Consider the following 22,203-nt stretch of genomic DNA (forward strand, 5'->3'; position numbering starts at 1 on the left):
GCGACAAATTGTAACCGCATGTAGGATTACTCGGTACCAGAGTCTGAAGCACTTAGTGTAAGCTTGGCCGTCCTACAATATGTAAGCGGAGTGGAAAAGTGAATATATGTCAAAAGTGTATATCTTGCTGGCAGATATGCGGCTCAATGTCGTGTGGAGCTACGAGCAGCTGTGGGTGGCAGGGCATTTCTCTACTCAACAAGAAAGTTGGGTGGAGGCCTTCCAAAGTGGACGCCCAGAAACGACAGACTCATCGCAAAGTGAGCGGCCCAAGTCTGTCCTGTCTGACCCGTCCGTGGCTGTTACTGAACAATGTTTAACAGTGGACCGACGCTGGACTGTGCGGGAATCAATGACATGGACGTGTATGTCGAGAGTAACATCTACATCTACGTGATTACTCTGCTATTCACAATAAGGTGGCTGGCAGAGGGTTCAATGAACCACTCCAGAACGGCACGCGGGAGAAACGAGCACTTAAATTTTTCCGTGCGAGTCCTGATTTCTCTTATTTTATGTTGATGATTATTTCTCCCTATTGTGGTGGGTGTCAACAGAATGTTTTCGCAATCGGAGGAGAAAACTGGTGATTGAAATTTCAAGAGAAGATCCCGTCGCAACGAAAAACTCCTTTGATTTAATGATTGCCACTCCAATTCACGTATCATGTCTGTGACACTATCTCCCCTATTTCGCGATAATACAAAACGAGCTGCCTTCTTTATACTTTTTCGATGTCATCCGTCAGTCCCACCTGATGCGGATCCCACACCGCACAGCAGCACTCCAGAATAGGACGGACAAGCGTAGTGTAAGCAGTCTCTTTGGTAGACCTGTTGCACCAAGTGTTCTGACAATGAATCGCGATCTTTGGTTTGCTCTACCCACAATATTATTTATGTCAGCGTTCCAATTTAGGTTATTTGTAATTGTAATCCCTAAGTATTTAGTTGATTTACAGCCTTCAGATTTGTGTGACTTATCGCTTAATCGAAATTTAGCTGATTTCTTTAGTACTCATGTGAATAACTTCGCACTTTTCTTTATTCAGGGTCAATTGCCACTTTTCGCACCATACAGATATCTTATCTAAATCATTTTGCAAGTCGTTTTGATCATCTGATGACTTTACAAGACGGTAAATGACAGCATCATCTGCAAACAATCTAAGACGGCTACTCATATTGTCTCGTATGTCGTTAATATAGATCAGGAACAATAGAGGGCCTATAACACTTTCTTGGGGAACGCCGGATATTACTTCTGTTTTAGTCGATGACTTTCCATCTATTACTACGAACTGTGACCCTTCTGACAGGAAATCACGAATCCAGTCGCACAACTGAGGCGATAGTCTGTAGGCACGCAAATTGATTAGAAGACGCTGGTGAGGAACGGTGTCGAAAGCCTTCTGGAAATGTAAAAATATGGGATCAATTTGACATCCCCTGTCGATAGCACTTATTACTTCATGAGTATAAAGAGCTAGTTGTGTTTCACAAGAGCGATATTTTCTCAATCCGTGCTGACTATATGTCAATAAATCGTTTTCTTCGAGGTACTTCATAATGTTCGAATACAGTATATGTTCTAAAACCCTACTGCAAATCGACGTTAGTGATATAGGCCTGTAATTCTGCGGATTACTCCGACTTCCCTTTTTGGGTATTAGTGTGACTTGAGCAATTTTCCAGTCTTTAGGTACGTATCTTTCTGTGAGAGAGTGGTTGTATATATAATTGCTAAATATGGAGCTATTTTATCAGCATACTCTGAGAGAAACCTGACTAGTATACAATCTGGACCGGAGGCCTTGCCTTTATTAAGTGATTTAAGCTGCTTTGTTACACCGAGGATATCTACTTCTATGTTTCTCATCTTGGCAGTTGTTCTTGATTGGAATTCAGGAATATTTACTTCGTCTTCTTTGGTGAAGGAGTTTCGGAAAACCGTGTTTAATAACTCTGCTTTAGTGGCATTGTCATCAGTGACTTCACCGTTGTTATCGCGCAGTGAAGGTATTGATTGCGTCTTGCCACTGGTGTGCTTTATGTATGACCAGAATCTCTTTGGCTTTTCTACCAGATTTCGAGACAGAATTTCGTTGTGGAAATTATTAAAAGCATCTCAGTGTGCTGCATTTTATGGAAGGACTTGAAGTTGCTCAAGAAGTGGTCAAAATGGCTGCCACATCAGTTACCAGAGGTGGAGAAGTGGACGCGATACGAGACCGGCCGTATCTACCTGGAGCGACTTAAATAGGATGGGAATAACATGCTCCATCGCATTAATCTGGGCAGGAGCATATAAACCAGAATTGAAGACCCAGTCAGCTGAATAGCGTCATTCAGATTCACCACGAGGACACAAGGTGCGACAGAATCTATCAACCACGAAGGTCATGCTCATTCGGAGATATGACAGCCACTGTATCCTAGAGTGTCACACCGTAAATACTCAATATTGCTGCAACTTTCTGCTGTCCCATCTGCGACATACACTTCAGCGAAAATGTCCGGCACTGCTGGATAATACAGTCATACTCCATCACAGTGCTGCAGCCCCCACACCGCAGGCGTCATCAACAATGTGTACGGCAGTAAGGGTGGGAAATCCTCCCCCACCCACCCTACCCACCAGACCTCAATCTCTGCATGGGAGGCGAACAGAAAGGATATCCTCGCAGCATTTTGGTGACAAGTAGCGCACACTGATGGCAATGCCAATAGCATTCAGCCACTTTCCCACCGTTGACAATGCTGTGTTGGTACACTGGGAGATTATTTCGATGGTTAGTAGTTGATTTAGATTCATTTTTGTTCCATTTGTACTTGTTGACAATAAATTTACACTGTGTGTGTGTTTCATTTCACTCTTTGCCCTGACCTCCTCGATTAAACCCTATTTTATCTTGGCATTTAGATAGACACTGCCTTACCGTGTCTCATCGTGGAATTCTGTTCGCTCCGAAAGCTGAACTGCCAGCGTGACGGACTGCCGTCCTAAGAGACCCGGGTTCGATTCCCGGGTTGGGGATTTTCTCCGCTCAGGGACTGGGTGTTGTCTTCATCTTCATTTCACCCCCATCTGCCGCGCAGGTCGCCCAATATGACGTCGAATGTAATAAGACCCATACCAAGGCGGCCGGACCTGCCCCGTAAGGGGCCTCCCGGCCAATCACGCCAGACGCTCATTTTCATTTCCATCGTGGAATTCTCATGCTGTCGCGTTATCGCAAGATATGCCATAGTTGCCATGACCTATGGAATGGGCCTAGTATATAATTTGTTTATGTCAGTGCTTGACACACAGCTTTAGCATTAGTTCAAGAAATTGCAATTCACAAAAATATAAGAAATGAAAGGCATCGACCAAAAATTTCAGAAGTACTTGTGTCGTGCATTTGGTTTAAGAACTGTAATAGCAACGATTTCTCATAACTCTAACAACCCCATAATTTACGCAATCTGTAACCCACTGCTGCACTCACATCGGTGTCAATATTTTTTCATTAGCGATATTTTTCTCTAAACACAAGGCGCGGATCCAGGTTCCGGATGTCGAAGAGGTCACAGATCGTTACCCTCTGCCCCCTCCCCTGCGCCTTACATAAAGTGTGTTACAAAACGATACCGACAAACTTCGAGGGACAGTAGAGGGTCTCGCGAGGAACACTTTGAGGACAGGAACCCGCGTTCAGAAATGACATCCAACGAGCGCTACAGAGCGTCGAAGTTATAGGCGTCGCCGTCTGTCACTAGGCCACCACTTGAGCAGCAGACGTGACTTTTTATGCTGACGGGCCGTAGGCGGAACGTCTCGCAATGTTGATTCGGTGATGCTGACTGATTACCACGATCGTCAGTGGGGAAGACGGGGTAGGCTGCTGCGTAGAAAGACCTTGTCTGCTATGAATGCAATGCTCTGTTGCCTGGCTTCTCCTGGATCCCTCTAAAATCTCCAATGGTTCAAATGGCTCTAGGCACTATGGGACTTAACATCGGAGGTCATCAGTCCCCTAGACTTAGAACTACTTAAACCTAAGGACATCACACACATCCATGCCCGAGGCAGGATTCGAACCTGCGACCGTAGCATCCGCTTGGTTCCGGACTGAAGCGCCTAGAACCGCTCGGCCACCACGGCCGGCCTTTCGGTATACAGGAGAAAAATAAACTTCAGATTGAAACCTGTGTCTGAAATTGTCATTCAATAAGGAAGCAGCATCGCATTCATAGGAGACAATGCCTGTCTACACAACACCTATCTGCATCTTCTCCAATGGCGATCGTGGCAGTCAGTGATGATCACTGGATAATGACATTGCGAGACATTCTGCCTACAGCCCACCAATGTACAATGTCACATTTGCTGCTGAAGTGGTAGCCTAGCGACAGGCCCTATAACTTCGAACCTCTGTGGCGTTGGTGGATGACGTTTCTGGACATGGGTTCCTATCCTCAATTTGTTCTTCAAGACAGCCTCTATAACTCGTCCATGTTTGTCGAAATCGGTTTGTAGCACCTTACACAATTTGCCACCAACCCACTTATAACAAGCCACAGGTTCATAGGATTTTAATAATAATAACATCAAAATTTCTAAAATGTTATAGTATTAATTTGTTTACTTAACACTGAAATTACAGCGGAACTCTATTACTTCTAAACTCGATCCAAGGGGGGTGGAAAACTAAAACTAGAGTTTTTTTTTTTTGTTTTTTTTTTTTTCGTTTTCTGTCGTTCCTTAGTTACTTCAAAATTCATGGAAGTACCAGGTGGTTATAACTAAACTTCCCCTATTTTACACGTTATAACACAGAACCTAATTACTGTAGAAGTACTAAACTTGGTAGTGTTATGTCCAGAGTGTGAGGTTCATGATTTCGATGCGCCACAGTGCCACCATCCAGTTCCAACTACGGCCACCAGGTGCTGTGATTAGTCATCATGATTCATTGTCTCACACACCGGACCAGTCATAATGCACTTGTTGACATGTCACCAATGAGTTTGGAAAAAAAGGAGCAGGGCGTTATTGGTGAAACTCTGTTATCAGAACAACAGTAATGCTGCAGCTGCACTTCGAGAATATCGCCAGATGAAAGGATTATGGAAGCGTCCTCTTTCTCCACCTGCTGTGCGCAGCATGATGAAGAAGTTCGACTCAACTGGAGGCGTCGCTCCAGGGAGAGAGCGACGACCAGTTGCACCACAAGCGATTGATGAAATCGCTGTTGCTATGGCAGACAACGCTGCACGCAATTCCCGATCGTCAGGCAGTACATGTGCTATGTCACGACAGTTTAACATCCCATGATCCACAGTATGGAGGGTGCTTCGAACCATTCTTGGATGGTATCCATACAAGATCCATATGTACAGCGGCTTGCACCACAGGACCCACAACGTCATGATGACTTTGCTCTCCACTTTCTCTGCCATTAAATCAAAACATGGAAAACAAAACTTTCCAATTCATAACTGAATGCAATGCACTACTGAGGTTTAATTCAGCTTTTAACTACAGAAGCATCCGAAAGCACAGTAATTGCCCACAGTGAATGCGTGGAAGACCTTTCTGCGATTCCCAGCAGGTGACACTAGGGACTTCGCTTTCTTCCAACTGCCATTGTCTTCATGCACATGCATATTGCCAGCTTCCACCCTGATAAATTTCGATGTCACCACGTGATTATCATCAGTTGTGCCTTGCAGCAGTGGCAGCAGCAACTACTGCCACCTGAATGACAGCAGCAACTACCACCACCTGAAGAAGTCAAACTGTTGCACTGATGAAATATTGTGCATTTTACACAATATGATCCACGGCATACTTGAGAAGTGTATTTGAAATTATGTACAAGTAATGGAGGTATCCACTGCAAAATGACTAACTGCCAATTCCACGTAAAAAATCAAAGTTCATTATTTTGGGTGATGCTTCTTTAAAATAATGAGAATGAAGCAAACACAAATTTGGTAAAAGTAGTAACTGTATGTTACTAGATTAAAGAATCATTCTTGTTTTGTATGTTTAATATCACATCAACAAAGTGTGTTATATTCACTTTGCTGCAACTTTTGGCTTTTTAGGTGCATTTTTGTGGGACAATCTACACACATCAAAAAAAGTTTTGCACCACACCGGTTTCCAGAACTCCTGAAGATAGACGTTGACTGTAGATATTGTATCACAGACACAGTCCCTTTGACTGATCAGAGATGTCACTAAACCCCCTCAAAGATGTAAACAACCATGCGTGAGCAGTGCCTATTAGACGGAGGGGGTCCGACAGCCGATCAGTTCCAGTCATTACACCAGGAAGGAGGTACAGGGCTCATGTTGTCTGTTGTGCAACCATGCCTAGACGGTCAATACTGCGGTTTGGTCATGTCTGCATTGTTACTTTGTTACAGGAAGGGCTCACAACAAGGGAAGTGTCCAGGTGTCTTGGAATGTACCAAACTGATGTTGTTCATACATGGAGGAGATACAGAGAGACAGGAACTGTTGATGACATGCCTCGCTCAGGCCACCCAAGAGCTACTACTACAGTGGATGACCGCTACCTACGGATTGTGGCTCGAAGGAACCCTGATAGCAATGCCACCACGTTGAATAATGCTTTTCGTGCAACCACAGGACATCGTGTTATGACTCAAACTGTGCTCAATAGGCTGCATGATGCACGACCTCACTCCCGACGTCCATAGCAAGGTCCATCTTTGCAACCACAACACCATGTAGAGCGGTACAGATGAGCCCAACAACATGTCGAATGGACTGCTCAGGACTGGCATCACGTTCCCTTCACTGTTGAGTGTGACATATGCCTTCAACCAGACAATCATCAGAGACATGTTTGGAGGCTACCCAGGAAGGATGAATGCCTTAGACACATTGTCCAGTGAGTGCAGCAAGGTGGAAGTTCCCTGCTATGTGTGATGGCATTATGTGGGGCCAACGTACACTGCTGGTGGTCATGGAAGGTGCTGTATTGGCCGTATGATACGTGAATGCTATCCTCTAACCAATAGTACAACCATATCGGCAGCAAAACTGGCGAGGCATTTGTCTTCATCAACGACAATTTGGGCCCCCAGGATAATGACATTGTTCAACTAGAGTGACCAGCATGTTCTCCAGACATGAACACTACCGAACATGCCTGGGATTGATTGAAAAGGACTGTTTAAATACGACAACATGACCCACCAACCACTCTGAAGGATCTACACTGAATTGCCATTGCGAAGTGCAGCAATCTGGACCAACAGTGCCTTGATGAACTTGTGGATAGTACACCATGATGAATACAGGCACGCATCAATGCAAGAGGACATCCTACTGGCTATTAGAGGTACCAGTGTGTACAGCAATCTCAACCACCACCTCCGAAGGTCTCACTGTATGGTGGTACAACATGCAATGTGTAGTTTTCATGAGCAATAGAAAGAGTGGAAATGATGTTTATGTGATCTCTATTCCAATTTTCTGTACAGGTTCCAGAACTCTCGAAACCAAGGTGATGCAAAACTTTTCTTGATGTGTGTAACCAAACTGATTAACACAGTACAATTAATTTTGATTGAAGTTTAGTCAAAACAACATGAAGTGAAATTACACTGCACTGTGTTATGTAAATTCAAAAATGAACTGCAATGAACTCCAGAAATGAAATGCAAACACTGACTTGTGAACTAGCCTGAACTCAAACCCTGTCTTGGTGGTTGAATCCTCCAGTCCATATACATATATTCCTAACAATTAAAAGGATTTGAGTAATGTTAATAACATGATTTTGATTGACTTATAATTACTGAAATTCTTAAAAATCAAATAGGATGCACCATGGTGTACATAATAAAATGCAAAAACATACTTGCTACTCAGGAGAACAAAATGCATACCAGTTTAGTTTCAAATTTTCAATATGCTTTTAATAATGTTGAATTATCAAATCTTAATTTTACATATAATTAGTTCATTAATTTCTTTGCTAACATTTATGGCTTAATGCAACCTTAAAAGTTTTTTCATGTAGTGTGCTTTTTTTTTATGCAGCTACGTATCACTTGTTAACGATGTTTAAATTTCAAACAGATACAGCTTTTCCACAGTTAACTAATAACACTATTGGTTTTACTGAAAAGTAACATAATTATCAGCAGTTAACATAAATTAGTAAATAAAGTCATGAGTCATTGTATTAATGAACATAAAATGTGGCTCTAGTGGTATTGCGTATTCCAGTCTGTACTACTTGGTCTGTTACATTATACTCCCACACCTGACAGATTGACAGAGCATGATAGGTGGTGAACTGCACACAAGAGGTGACAGTCATGGCTTGATATACAGTTTTAATTTGCCACAGATACTCATCAGCCTATATTTCACTAAAGAGCAGAAAAACACATCTGTGGAAAAAAAATTGTCTCAAACTACCATTATGTTGTGTGTTACATTTATAACTTTCCTTTTTTTATGCTTCTGCAATACTAATGTAATTAAATCACAAAAAAATGTTAAAAATAATTTTCTCTTCATTTCACAGTATAATTTCAGTGAAAGCAAAATCTTTTGCTGATCGTGAAATTCGATACACACTGAAGGCGCAAGGTCAAGGTGCAGGTACTTTCAATATTGGACCTACTTCAGGAATTGTTAAACTAGCCAAGGAACTAGATTTTGAGGACCTCCGTCAACCTCATGTTTATTCTCTAATTGTTACTGCCACTGAAGATTCTGGAGGTTTCTCAACGTCTGTGGAGGTTAGTTCATTGTAAAAATAACAACTTTTTACCTTGATACTTTACGTTTTTAAGAGGATGAGAATTCTACTTATGCCAGTGTACTGATGTATTTTATTTTGATAAACAATGTTAGTGTGAGCTTAGTTCAAGGGAAATACAGCATTTTTGCAACAGTACATGCTCGTACCCTAAGTATGACTTTACATTTGTAACTACAAAATGCTTCCTTTTAACAGTGTATGAGTTCAGTTCCAGCTCAGGTAGACAATTCTAAATATTGCAAAACACGGGTTCAGTGTACACTCTTAGTGCTGTATCCACTAGTCACTTAATGTTCTGATTGAGACATTAATTTAAATGCTCATTGAGATTAACACCATTTCTTTCTTTTATAGCAATGCAGTTTTCACAATCAGTTATGTATTTATGCAATTAGCACAAAGAGAGATGCCTCAAAAGCATCAGTATTACTTACTGTGAGTGAAATATAAGTCATGAGAGTGATAGAAAAGCCATTCTTCTCTGGTGCTATATTAAAGTGTTTTCATTATTGTTGTTTTCACTTTAAATAGCCAGTAAGACTTGTATTTTTTCAAGTCAAATGTGGTCATCTTATAAACATTCAGTGTTTCATTATATTTCAACTTCAGAAATAGTCATAAAAGTTATTTTATGAATACGAACCAAATAATGTCTTGAATTTTGTTTTACTATTCAGAAGAAGATTTATTATAAGCAAGTCAATATTTCTCTTTTGACTGAGGAGAATTGAACACGCTGTATGATGCAGTGAGCTGTAATTTCTACTTGAACGTATCACTCTAGCAAAAATAGTAGATTATTTAGCATCATCTGTTAACCAAAATGAAATTATTATATAGTCACTCTGATCATGTTTCTCTATGTTTTAGCTTACAATACGAGTCACAGATGTCAATGATAATGCTCCAAAGTTTGAATTACCAGATTACCAGGCTCACAATGTTGATGAAGATGTACCTCTTGGAACATCAATATTAAAAGTGAAAGCAACAGACTCAGATTCTGGTGCAAATGCAGAAATTGAATATATGGTTTCAGATGATCATTTCAGTGTAGATTCTAGTGGAATCATATCAAACAATAAACAGCTGGATGCAGATAACAACAATGCATACTATGAATTTGTTGTGACAGCAAAAGATAAAGGTTTGTAGGCAATCATGTAATGTCAAAATGTAGAAGCCAGTGGCTGACACAACATTTCTACAGTATTTATTTAACTTACAAAATCATTTTATATTTCCACAACATTTTACCAGTTTTGACCAATCATTGATCATCTTCAGAGCATAGAATATGAAGCATGATGCTGAAATATGTTCTAGTGTAGAACCACGCACAATCAGTGAGAGTTTCTTTCTTTCTAGCTATGTATCTGTTTTCACTTCGCATCCCAATAGTCCATGAGCACTTGAAATTCTAAAGAAATTTAGGACTGTGATACAGGCTACTATATATTTTTTTCTTGTTTGTAAATACATTGCCACCTTCATATTTAATTTCTTTTTAGACATTGGCATGTCAATTTTTCATACAGCAGAATGTTTTAAGGACAAACATGTTGCTAAAATTACTTGGTTTTCCAGTTAAGTGATAATGTTGAAATACTGTTAAATTTTAATGACTGCCATACTCACCTTCAAAGTTTAATCCTAGCAACATCAATGGAGTTTCACGAACATATAATACCAATTGGGAGAGGGAGGGGGGTACATTTTGACCATATGAACAAAAATAATTTTTTTTTTACTTTTCTTTACTTTTTATAGCAGCATGCTTTGTTATAAATTTACTGTCTTCCAATTAAGGTCCAGAACTTGAAAATATGTTTCAGCACTTTCTTACCAATACCAGCACATTTTGAACAATGGAAAGTAAAAGTTCAGACAGGTACAATTAAAAGACACTTACATAAAGCTTCTACCCACAGCCTTCATCAGTAAGAGACACATGTACCATTCACACACACAAGCAAGCACACCTCATGCACACATGACCACCAACTTCAGCATCTCGGGCTAGAATGTAACAATCATGTGGGATGCAACAGCAATCTGGAGGGGTTGGGGAGGGGGACGGTATAGTAATATACAGGTGGGGATTTATTTATTTACTTTATTTATTTATTTATTGTTCCATAGATCCAGTTAGTGAGTCAATCACAAGGATATGGAACGTGTCAAATTGTACAGGTTTCAATTTAAACTTACAATAAATACAAGGGCAATTGAATGGCAAATTGTACATATTTTAAGTAAGACATACTATAAATACAGTAACAGATACAATGTCAGCTAGATAACATAACAACCATTTAACAGAAAAAGGAGTTTCAAATAAAGGTTAAAGATAAGAGCACAAAGTTAAATCAGATATTAGGCCTAAAAGAGTAAATACATGTACAGCCAATCTGTTGTTACAAAAAGTGTGCTAATGCCCAAATGCACAATAAAATCAATTGAACTACTTCTAGACACAATAAGTTTAGTGATGGTATACATTTTCTTTCAGATATTCATCCACAGTATAATAAGATTTCTCTGTCAGGTAATCTTTGAGAACTTGTTTAAATTTTGGCAGTTCTGTATGAACACATTTGATATGTAGTGATAGAGCATTGAACAGCTTAATGCTGGAGTAGTAAACTCCTTTTTGTACCAGAGTGAGACGTTTCATTTTGAAATGTACATTGTCTTTGTTTCTGGTGTTATAACCATGGAATTTACTGTTGTCTTGATAGATGGAATAAGTTTTGCACACAAAGGTCAGCAAGGAAAAAATATACTGTGAGGCAGTTGTTAGGATACCTATCTTCCGAAACAAGTGCCTACAAGAGTGTCTTTGATGGACCCCACACATTATTCTGATTGCTTTTTTTTGGATGGTGAAAACTTTTTTTGCAAGTGGTTAGTTCCCCCAGAATATGATAGCATATGACATCAATGAGTGGAAGTAGCCAAAGTAGGCAACCTTAATCGTGTCAACTTCAGCCACTGAAGAAATTACCCATAATGCAAATGTTGCCGAGCTCAGTTTTTTACATAGATGAAGAATGTGAACTGACCAATTACATTTACTGTCTATGTAAGCACCCAGGAATTTTGTATCTTCAACTTTCTGTATTGGTTAATCTCTACATTTTACGTTAATTTCATCGGGATTACTTTGTAATGTATGGAACCTCATATAATGAGTTTTATCTGCATTGAGTGAGAGACCATTTGAGGAGAACCAATTTAAGATGTCATTAAAAACAGTATTTGTAGTTTGTTCAAGATCATGATCAATCAAATCGTCAATTAGAATTGTGGTATCATCGGCAAACAGGGTAAATTTGCTGTTTATCTCAGAACAAAGAGGAAGATCATTAATAAAGATGAGGAAAAGCAGTGGGCCCAAAACGGAGCCTTGAGGCACACCACATGTTATCGTGCCCCATTCAGACGAGGCAGGTTCTCCAGAAGAGCCATTTAGCATTACGGTCTGCTTCCGATCCTGTAGATATGATTGTAGCCACAAGCCAACAGTACCACCTAAACCTACCCACTGGAGACATTTTTTTGTTAATGGCTTCCAAAACTTGGTTGCTGAAAGAGAATATTGCCTGTTCAGTACAAAGACCGGCAAGAAAACCAAACTGATTTTTGCTTAAGATACTGTGGAAGTTGAGATGGTCTACAATCCTCCTGTGCATGAGTTTTTCTAGAATTTTCGAGAAGGTAGTTAATAGGGATATTGGGCGATAGTTTGTAACAATGCTTCTATCACCTTTTTTAAAAAGAGGAATCACTACAGCCAACTTAAGTCTGTCAGGGACAATCCCATCTTGTAGGGATGCATTGTATATGTTGCATAAGATGGGACTAACAAATTTATAACAGTGTTTCAGTATTTTACTAGAAATATTGTCCACACCAGCAGAATTTTTATTTTTTAATGATCTAATTACTCTTATGACTTCACTTACAGTAACTGGAGGTAAGAATAACTGTGGGATTCTGTTACTAATAGCTTTCTGTAGGAGGGACAATGATTCTTCCATAGAACCATTACAGCCTGTCTTCTCTGCTGCTCTCAAAAAGTGGTTATTAAATATTTCTGCAACCAACTCAGGTTTCTTTATGATACTGTCCCCTGTTTTAATCTCTACCTGAGACATGTTCCCTGTTGTCCTGCCAGTTTCCCTCTTTATTACATTCCATATAGTTTTAATTTTATTTTCTGAGCTTTCAATTTCTGATTTTATGCACATACTTTTAGATTTATTTATAACTTTCTTGAGAATGCTACAGTAAAGTTTGTAGTGTTGTCGTTTCTTTGGATCATTACAAGTCCTGAGAGGACTGTATAACATCCTCTTTGTTCTACAAGATGTTATTATCCCTGTAGTGATCCAAGACTTCTTGGCATTGCCTATATGACTATTTCTAACTACTTTTTTGGGAAAGATGGACTCAAATGAATTGTACTTTTTGTTTACATCTGTTTCCCTATAAACTGGGCTCCAATCTATCTCTTTTAGGCTATCATTGAATTTTTTAAGGTCCTGTTCATTTATTATCCTAAAAGATTTCCAAGAATGCTCGGAACTGTTGCACACACTGATGTAACTGAGCCTAAGCAATTGACCACCATGATCAGAAAGGCCAAGGATTGGATGCACAGTGATCTCATTGCATTTAGACTTATCTATAAATATATTATCTATCAGACTTTTACTGTTAACAGTAACCCTTGTTGGGAAATCTACTATTGCCATCAGATTATAAGACTCCATTAAATGTACTAAATCAGCTTTACTATTGCTCTCATTTAGGAAATCAACATTAAAGTCACCAGTAATTATCAAGTCCTTGGACTTTGAGTACAGTACGGATAATAAAGAATCTAAGTGCTTAAGAAATACATTCAAATTGCCTGAGGGAGATCTATACAGTGCTAACACTACAGCCGTGAAGTCATTTACAGTAATCTCAATACCACATACTTCAATTTGTTGCTCTATACAATGGCTCTTTAAATCTAATGCATTGTAAGATATGTTGTTTTTTACATAAATTACCACTCCACCTTTTTCCATGATGGTTCTAGAGTAATGCGCTGCCTGACAGTAACCACTTAGCTGTAACCTTTCAATATCTTTCACATGATGTTCACTAAAACATAATACATCGGTATCTTTTATTCCTTGTGGTTCCTCTAACAGAACAGTAATGTCATTTACTTTATTACCAAGTCCTCCCACATTTTGGTGAAAAATCGTCATTTCTTTGGAATTAGAGACAGATGTAAACTTTTGCCTAAAAAATTATCTGCAGCTACAGACACAGTATGTTCATTACTAACAATTTCCTGAAACATTTGAGTTTGAAGCCGAGTCTGACTTGATGGCTGGAGCCATTTAAGTGCGATTGGTTCCAACTTTGGGGTACATTTGTGGACTTCTTGCAATATTTTTGTTTTTAAAAGGGTACCAAATGCTTTTTTCCTGATCTGTTCAGGTGCATACCGTGTTTTGTAAATAATTCTCATCCAAAACTGCTTATATCTACAACACAAGTATTTTTAAAACGCTTACACAACTTTGCTAACTTAGAGTTCGTTTGTGAGATAGCCTCATTTACACAGGACTGTGGAATTAAGTCATGTCTCTCTGGAATGTTCACAACAAATACCTTAGACTGATGAAGCGCCGATATTTTCATCCTGAGCGACTGTATGACATCATTCCCTTCGTTGCAGGCAACGTTGTTTGAGCCACCTATTAAGATCACACACTCGTTTTTTACTTTTTCAGGATCACACCCCACTACATCTTCTTAAAGTTTAGCACCTTGCTTCACAATTCCACAAACATCGGCAGCATTAAAACTGCTTATCACTATATCAGCCATGCCTCTACCATGACTATCAGCGAAAATGTGAAAACGATTTGTTGATGTTTCACTCACAGCAGACTGGATCACACCACTGCCACTTTCATTGCTGTTAACTGAACGTTGTGGCTTTGGAAGATCAAACCTAACCTTTTTCCGATAGTTTATTGGTACACTCTTCTTACAATGGTTTTCACTTTCTGTGAGACTATTACTAGAACAAAGTACATCAAAATTGTTTACATTCTCGAACCTCGAAACATTTGCTGTAGACGAAGTTTTAGTACCAATTGTTTGATGCTTGTTGTGTACTACCTTCCATTCTGATGATTTATCAGCGTCATTTTGCACCAATGTAGCCATGTTCTGGCGAAAGTTTTTGTCCTTCTGTCTGTCTTGAAGCAATGGATCCATGTTTCGCTTCGACTTCGGTTCTATATTTTCGGACTTCAGGCTGTCAATTTCTATTCTTAGACTGCTGATTACACATTGTAAACTAGCAATACGCTCATTATACTTTAATAATTCACTTTTGCACCTTACACACGAATTTTTAACGGCTTCACTGTAACTTATTTTTGGAGTAAAATCACGGATATCTACACACGTCGCCATCTTGTACTGTCTAGTACAGTGTGCAGGGACTAAACTGCCAACAGGCACAGTGTTAAGAAGTTGTGAGCTGGGAGGTGGGGAAAAAAAGGAGCAAAAAAGGATAGAAGGATAGAAACGTGAAAAGATGGGTGGATGCCTTGGCAGAGGGCTGCAAATAAACAGGATGTGAGGTGAGAATGGGGAGGAGATGTTGGACAAAAGGGATGAAAACTGTTGGGTGGAGGTTGTGGGGACAGTATGTTACTGTAGGTTGAGGTCGGGATAATTATGGGAGTGGAGAATTTGTAGTAAGGATGAGTGCTGCTGCACAGTCTGGAAAAGCTGGTGGTTGAGGGAAGGATCCAGATGGCTTAGGTAGTGAAGCAGTCACGGAAATAAAGTCCTTTATGTTGTGCCAGAGGTTAGTCTGCTTTACTCTTGGCCACAGTTTGGTACTGGCTGTTCATCCTAGTGGTCAGGTGGTTGGTATTTACACCAATATAAAAATCCCTGTGGACGACCCAGGTGCGAAACCTGCCCAATCCACCCACCCAGCACATCCTATTCCAGTCCTATCACAAATTTTTCCTACACCATCAGGGGCCTGTCTACTTGTGAAAGCAGCCACGTCATTTACCAGCTCTCCTGCAATTGTTGCAAGGCTTTTTACATTGGCATGACTACCAACCAGCTGTCAACCAGGATGAACAGCCAATGCCAAACTAAGACCAAGAGAAAAGTAGGCCACCCTGTGGCTTTCTACCGGCCATTAGATTACCTCAAATGATGTTAAATGGTCAGATGTAATCATAAATATGCATCAACATAATAAAAATGATGATGATCATGTACTCCACTAGAACTGTGTACTGCCTGCTCCTATATAAATCTGGTACTGAGTCTTTCACTAACCAACTATCCTGACTATCCAGTTACATCTCAAGGCATGAAAGTAGTATCTCAATGAGAACACAATGAATGAAGCTCCCTGCATGAAGTTCCTAGACATACAGTTGGATAATAAGCAATAGTGGCACCAGGACATGGAAAAGTTAAACACAAAATTCAGTTTGCCTCTGTTGCACTTCAAATTGTGTTGAACTGCAGATGGAATTGGTGGCATACTATGCATACTTTTTGATATGGTCTTCTAGGGCAATGCATCTAATGTCAAAAAAGTATTTCATTTACACATCTGCGCAATAAGAATACTGTGCAAAGCTGATATAAACTGATGTCTTGCAGCAGCATGTTGAGGGACATTTCTTACAATTATTTTCCAATACATATATGTTTTAATGGTATTCTTGGTCAATAATAGGGTGGATTTAGTATAATCTGTGCAGTACACAACCATAATACTAGAAGTAAAGACTATGCATCCAATCTAATGTTCAGAATGTGGTTGTAAATTCTTTATTATTTATGGCAAGGCATTGAGCAGCAAAACTGAAAATTCCAGATATTCACAAACAAGTTAAAAGAATACCTCATTAGTCACTTCTACAATTTAACAGGTTTATAAATGTAAATTATCCATAACTCTAATGTTTTTACTAAATAATACTCATTTTGCCAGTACATAGGTAGCTATCGGTGGTTTGTGTAAAGCTATATAACAGCTCTGTTTGAAGTACTGGGTGATCAAAAAGTCAATATAAATTTGAAAACTTAATAAACCACGGAATAATGTACATAGAGAGGTAAAAATTGACACACATGCTTGGAATGACATGGGGTTTTATTAGAACCAAAGAAAACACCCCATACTGCTAGACGTGTGAAAGATCTCTTGCGCGCGTTGTTTGGTGATGATCGTGTCCTCTGCCGCCACTTTCGTCATGCTTGGCCTCCCAAGTCCTCAGACCTCAGTCCGTCCGATTATTGGCTTTGGGGTTACCTGAAGTCGCAAGTGTATCGTGATCGACCGACATCTCTAGGGATGCTGAAAGACAACATCTGATGCCAATGCCTCACCATAACTCCAGACGTGCTTTACAGTGCTGTTCACAACATTATTCCTCGGCTACAGCTATTGTTGAGGAATGATGGTGGATATATTGAGCATTTCCGGTAAAGAACATCATCTTTGCTTTGTCTTACTTTGTTATGCTAATTATTGCTATTCTGATCAGATGAAGCGCTATCTGTCGGAAATTTTTCGAACGTTTGTATTTTTTGGTTCTAAGAAAACCCCATGTCATTCCAAGCACGTGTGTCAATTTGTACCTCTGTATCTACATTATTCTGTGATTTATTCAGTTTTCAAATTTATACTGGCTTTTTACAAAGTAGCTGCTTTTTATGAGGGCAGACAATGTAGGTGGAGAGAAAAAGCAACTGTTGGAAAGTTACAGTTAACTACATATTTCAGGCACAACTGCGATTTAATATAGTTCATTACTGGTATCAGCCCTTATTGATAATTTTCAGATGTTTTCACCTTAGTTACGGTGTGACATACAAACTTCATTAACATAAACAACTGAAATGCATGACAATGAAGTTTATAAATTACCCTCTGTTTGAGAAAGCATCAGTTTGTTTCCTGTTGTAAACAAAATGATTTTTAAAGCAGAGTTTTACATGCCTATTTGACAGAGCTGTCTCAGATTCATTTTATTGCTATGTATTGACAGGGACAGCAAAACAGAAAGAGTAAGCAGTGTCCCAACAACAACTGAGCAGCTCTGCTGCGTGATGGTAGTAAGCTATGACACGAGTCACTGCTGGAGTGCTGGTTACTTTTCATGTTTGATTTCCCTGTTAACACATCTCAATGAAACACATATTTCAATAGATTAATCTGTGACCACTCTACTGAATGGGTATGTAAAATTCCAAACTAGAAATTAATTTTGCTTGTTTCCTTAGTAATTAATAATTTTGTTTGTAATAGGAAACAAACAGACACCTTTTGTTACAATGGAGTGTAGGTGCACATGCGCATGCGATCGCGCGCGCGCACACACACACACACACACACACACACACGTGCCTATGTCCCAAAATCCTAAATGGTGCCAGCACAATGTCAGTGCTGTATTTCAGCAGGTGGACTAGGTTAGGGTAGGAATTGTGCTGGGTAGGACAAGTAGAGGGGGAGCATGTGTGAGGCAAGAAGAGGGGTTGGAAGTGGGTGGCTAGCAGCTAAGAAGGAGACAGCTGATTTGCTGGATCTGAATGTGGGGAGGGAGGGTTGATTGGTGCACGGGCTAGGTATGTGTTGCATGGGTGTTGCAGTTGGTGGGAATAGGTATACACTGCAAGTGACCTGAATTTGGAGGGACTGAACTGGAACAGCTGAACCACATCCTTTGCCAAGGCCTTGATTATCAATCATCATGCCCTGAAATGAGGGAATTCCACCCCGAGATTATTCCCACACCTCCTTCAATTGTGTTCAATTGCCCACCCAAGCTACACATCCTAGTCCATCCCTATGGCACTCCCACTCCCATCCACTTGCCACAGGAATCCTACCCCTGTGGAAGATACAGGTGCAAGATTTGTCCAATATACTCACCAAGCAACTCACACTCAAGTCCTGTCACAGGTTTATCCTATCCCGTGAGAGGCCAGACCATCTGTGAAAACAGCCATGTCGTATACCAAATCTGCCACAAGCTTTTTACATGTTGGTGTGACTTCCAACCATCTGTCCATCAGGATGAATGGGCACTGCCAAACAGTTGCCAAGAATAAAGTTGATTACCCTGTGGCACAATATGCCACTGAACGCAACATGCTTAATTTCAATGGTTGCTTCAGAACCTGGACCATCCAGATCGTTCCTATCAGCTTCCCTAAACAATGCAGGTGGATGTCATCCTTGCAACAGCCCCTTTGCTCATGTAATTGTTCTGGCCTCAATCTCTAGTAACCTACTGTCCCCACACACTCCACCCAACAATTTCCCCTTCCTCCATCCTATACCCTTCCCAGGCACCTTCAGTGTGAGCTGCTCTTCACCGGCTCCAACACCATGCATCCCATTCCTCGCCCATGCACCTGCCCCCCTGCCTCCCTAGCTGTCAAACTAGAGGCATCTCTATGAGCTGTTAGCCACCCATCCCACCCCGTCCTCCTGCTTCCCCCCCCCCCCTCTCTTTTCCTGTACCCATCCCATCTGAAACAACCCCCACCCTCAAACAAGTGCACCTGCCGAAATGTAGCACAGGCATTGTGTCCACCCGGCACAATGTAGGGGCCCAATTGCATGCATGCACGTGTGCGCATGTGTGTGTGTGTGTGTGTGTGTGTGTGTGTGTGTGTGTGTGTGTGTAAACACACATGCACTCTAGCTCAAGAAAAAATTACACCAAAAGCTAGCAAGTTCTCTTTCTATCAATCAATTGTGATAGGATTTACAGAACACAGTCTCTGAGTGAAAGACTTAAAGGTTGGGGCAGACTGAAGGCTGCATTTGATACTCTGAATGGCAATACTTGTTCTACCTTGAGAGCCTTTCCCTGCTCAGTACACTCTCATAGTATAGCCATTAACTCCAGATACCACACTGAGATGAGCTCATGGCCCACATCCTTACATACAAGATTACAATGAATATGTATTTATGTTTCTGACAGTGTACCCTGAAGAAGAACAGAAGCTGAAATGCCAAGCTACATTGTTCAACTTCTCATTTCTGCCTCCATCCACCATTCAATGCCTCCAATATGTGGAGAGAGGGTGTTTGAATTTCATATAGAAGCTTCCATTGCTGTATTAAACAAACAAACAAATTAAATTAAATTAATCTTCCAGAAATCAGAATTAATGAAGAAAATTCTGAAGTAGCTAAAATATAAATGGTGGCTGGACAGAGTGTCAAATATAGTAAAATAAAAACAAGAATAATTTTAAAAATTGTAACAATTTAAGGAAGAAAATAATCAGCTACATAGCATTAGTACCTATAGCAATTATAAATATATGAAAAGGTGGAGTAAAATGCAAAATCTTATTCAGATTAAATACAACTTTTTTTTTAAGAAAATAGACTCTTATTGTTAACATATAACAAGGGCAAGAAAAAATTGTTTCATTTTATGGCCAATTTCATTGTCACTTTCTTACAATTTAAATTTTATTTTTGCCAATTTTGAGTTATTTTTCCTATTTTTGATATTAGAGTCTGATTAATTAGTTTTGAAAGTTACTGCATGTTCTTTATTTTTGTTTCATTCCATTGTTTTACAGTGTTATGTTGAAAATGAAAACGTTGTACTTGATGGTTCAAATGGATCTGAGCACTATGGGACTCAACTGCTGTGGTCATAAGTCCCCTAGAACTTAGAACTACTTAAACCTAACTAACCTAAGGACATCACACACACCCATGCCCAAGGCAGGATTCGAACCTGCGACCGTAGCAGCAGCGCGGCTCCGGACTGGAGCGCCTAGAACCGCATGGCCACCGCGGCCGGCGTTGTACTTGATATTAAATTTTACTATCATAACCTTGTCGTTATAGAAAAAAAGAAACAATTATGGTAAACCTATTAAATCTAATTAATCAAAGAAAAAAATTACTCTTTAACTATTCAATTGAAAGCTTTCAAAAGAAAGCCCTGTGATAACTTGAAAGTTCTTTTCTGAGGCATTATGATACTGGTCAGTCAATACTGCTCTATGTTCGTGACCAGTAAAAACAAGCAGATTTACCTGCTGACTTACAGAAGCATTGCCCAACCATGGAACCAGTATTACTCCATGTGACACCACATTCATGGATCTAATTCCCTCACTGGAAACTGTCCATGTATGGCCTCCACCGAGTGTCTAATTAGCCAGCCACTTGGCCCACAGCCAACCAGCCGTCCTGTAACCTCCATCTCTGCATTCAGCCAAACCAGCAGCACCACCATTCACAACCAGGAAGAACTTAACCTGCAGCACACTCCCGATTTGTCTTGCCGTTGCCTCCCACAGAGCACAGTCTTGCGAGTCCAGTGCCATAAGCTCCATGAGCCACTATGCTGTCACTCACAGCTGATTCTTACATACTGACCATGGTGACTCAGGATTCTGCCTGCCTTATGTGCTTGACCTGCTCAGCTGTCACCAGGGACTGCAATTGCTAGCCAAGAACCCCTGCCTTATGGGACTCGGCAGTTATGAATGCTATGAGACAATCCTACTTCAGTGATTAAATGTAGACACTGATTGAACCTTCCTGCTGGTGGATGAAGTGTAACCTTATCCCTTGTTGTGTTTTGCGAAGGCTGCTTTGGACTGTATCTGTCCATACAAGCAAAATTTTATGAGAATTATTATTTTACAGCATATTGTCTAGTCCTATTGTGACAAAGTGGTTTAAGCATTGTGTGATGTAAGTATCACAGCCCGGTTTTATGGGTATGTAATTTTTGTCATTGAGCTGTTGTGTATGGTAAACTATGTTCTGTTCTGTTCTGTATGAGTCAACTTTGCTGTTGTAGATCTGAAGATAGAAATACATACTGCAAAAGCTAGTAATCCAGTAATTTTGTTGACATTGTGATCTTGGAAAATAAATTGGCTTTCACAAAAAGACTACAGAATAAGTCCCTGGACTGAAAGATCATGTCAGGTATCCAATATTCCTTGTTCTCCAAAAGTGACTCTTTATTTTCCCATCACTCATGTTCCATGTTTATTGGCTTAATAAACTGCTGTTCAGCATTACTTAAGGACATCTATAAGTGTTCTCTCCTTATGGTCACCAACACAAAACTGGCAGCACGGATGAAAGTTTTATGATACATGTCACACTCATAGTTTTTATTGTTTTTCAGTACGATGGTCTTCCCCAAACAGGACCTGCTGCAGAGTTGCGGCAGGCAGACTGCGGACTTCCAGGCTGCTCTGGCATCGGGTTAGGCACCTGAAGAAATGCTTCTTCCTCTGCTGCCTTGCTGTGGCTCTGCTCTGCATCCCTCCGTTGTGCC

The 22,203-nt window shown here is 40.1% G+C and overlaps 1 protein-coding gene across 1 annotated transcript in view; it reads left to right on the top strand.

Moving 5' to 3' along the window:
• The window catches only part of LOC126484489 (neural-cadherin-like), a 351,697-nt gene that overhangs the window by 102,066 nt on the left and 227,428 nt on the right, over positions 1-22,203 (top strand). Inside the window, exons 3-4 of the mRNA XM_050108024.1 lie at positions 8,561-8,777; positions 9,671-9,947. Of these exons, the coding sequence (XP_049963981.1) occupies positions 8,561-8,777; positions 9,671-9,947 (494 nt within the window). The remainder of the gene's footprint in view (positions 1-8,560; positions 8,778-9,670; positions 9,948-22,203) is intronic.

The sequence above is a fragment of the Schistocerca serialis genome, chromosome 6 (assembly GCF_023864345.2).
Source record: "Schistocerca serialis cubense isolate TAMUIC-IGC-003099 chromosome 6, iqSchSeri2.2, whole genome shotgun sequence".
Lineage (NCBI taxonomy): Eukaryota > Metazoa > Arthropoda > Insecta > Orthoptera > Acrididae > Schistocerca > Schistocerca serialis.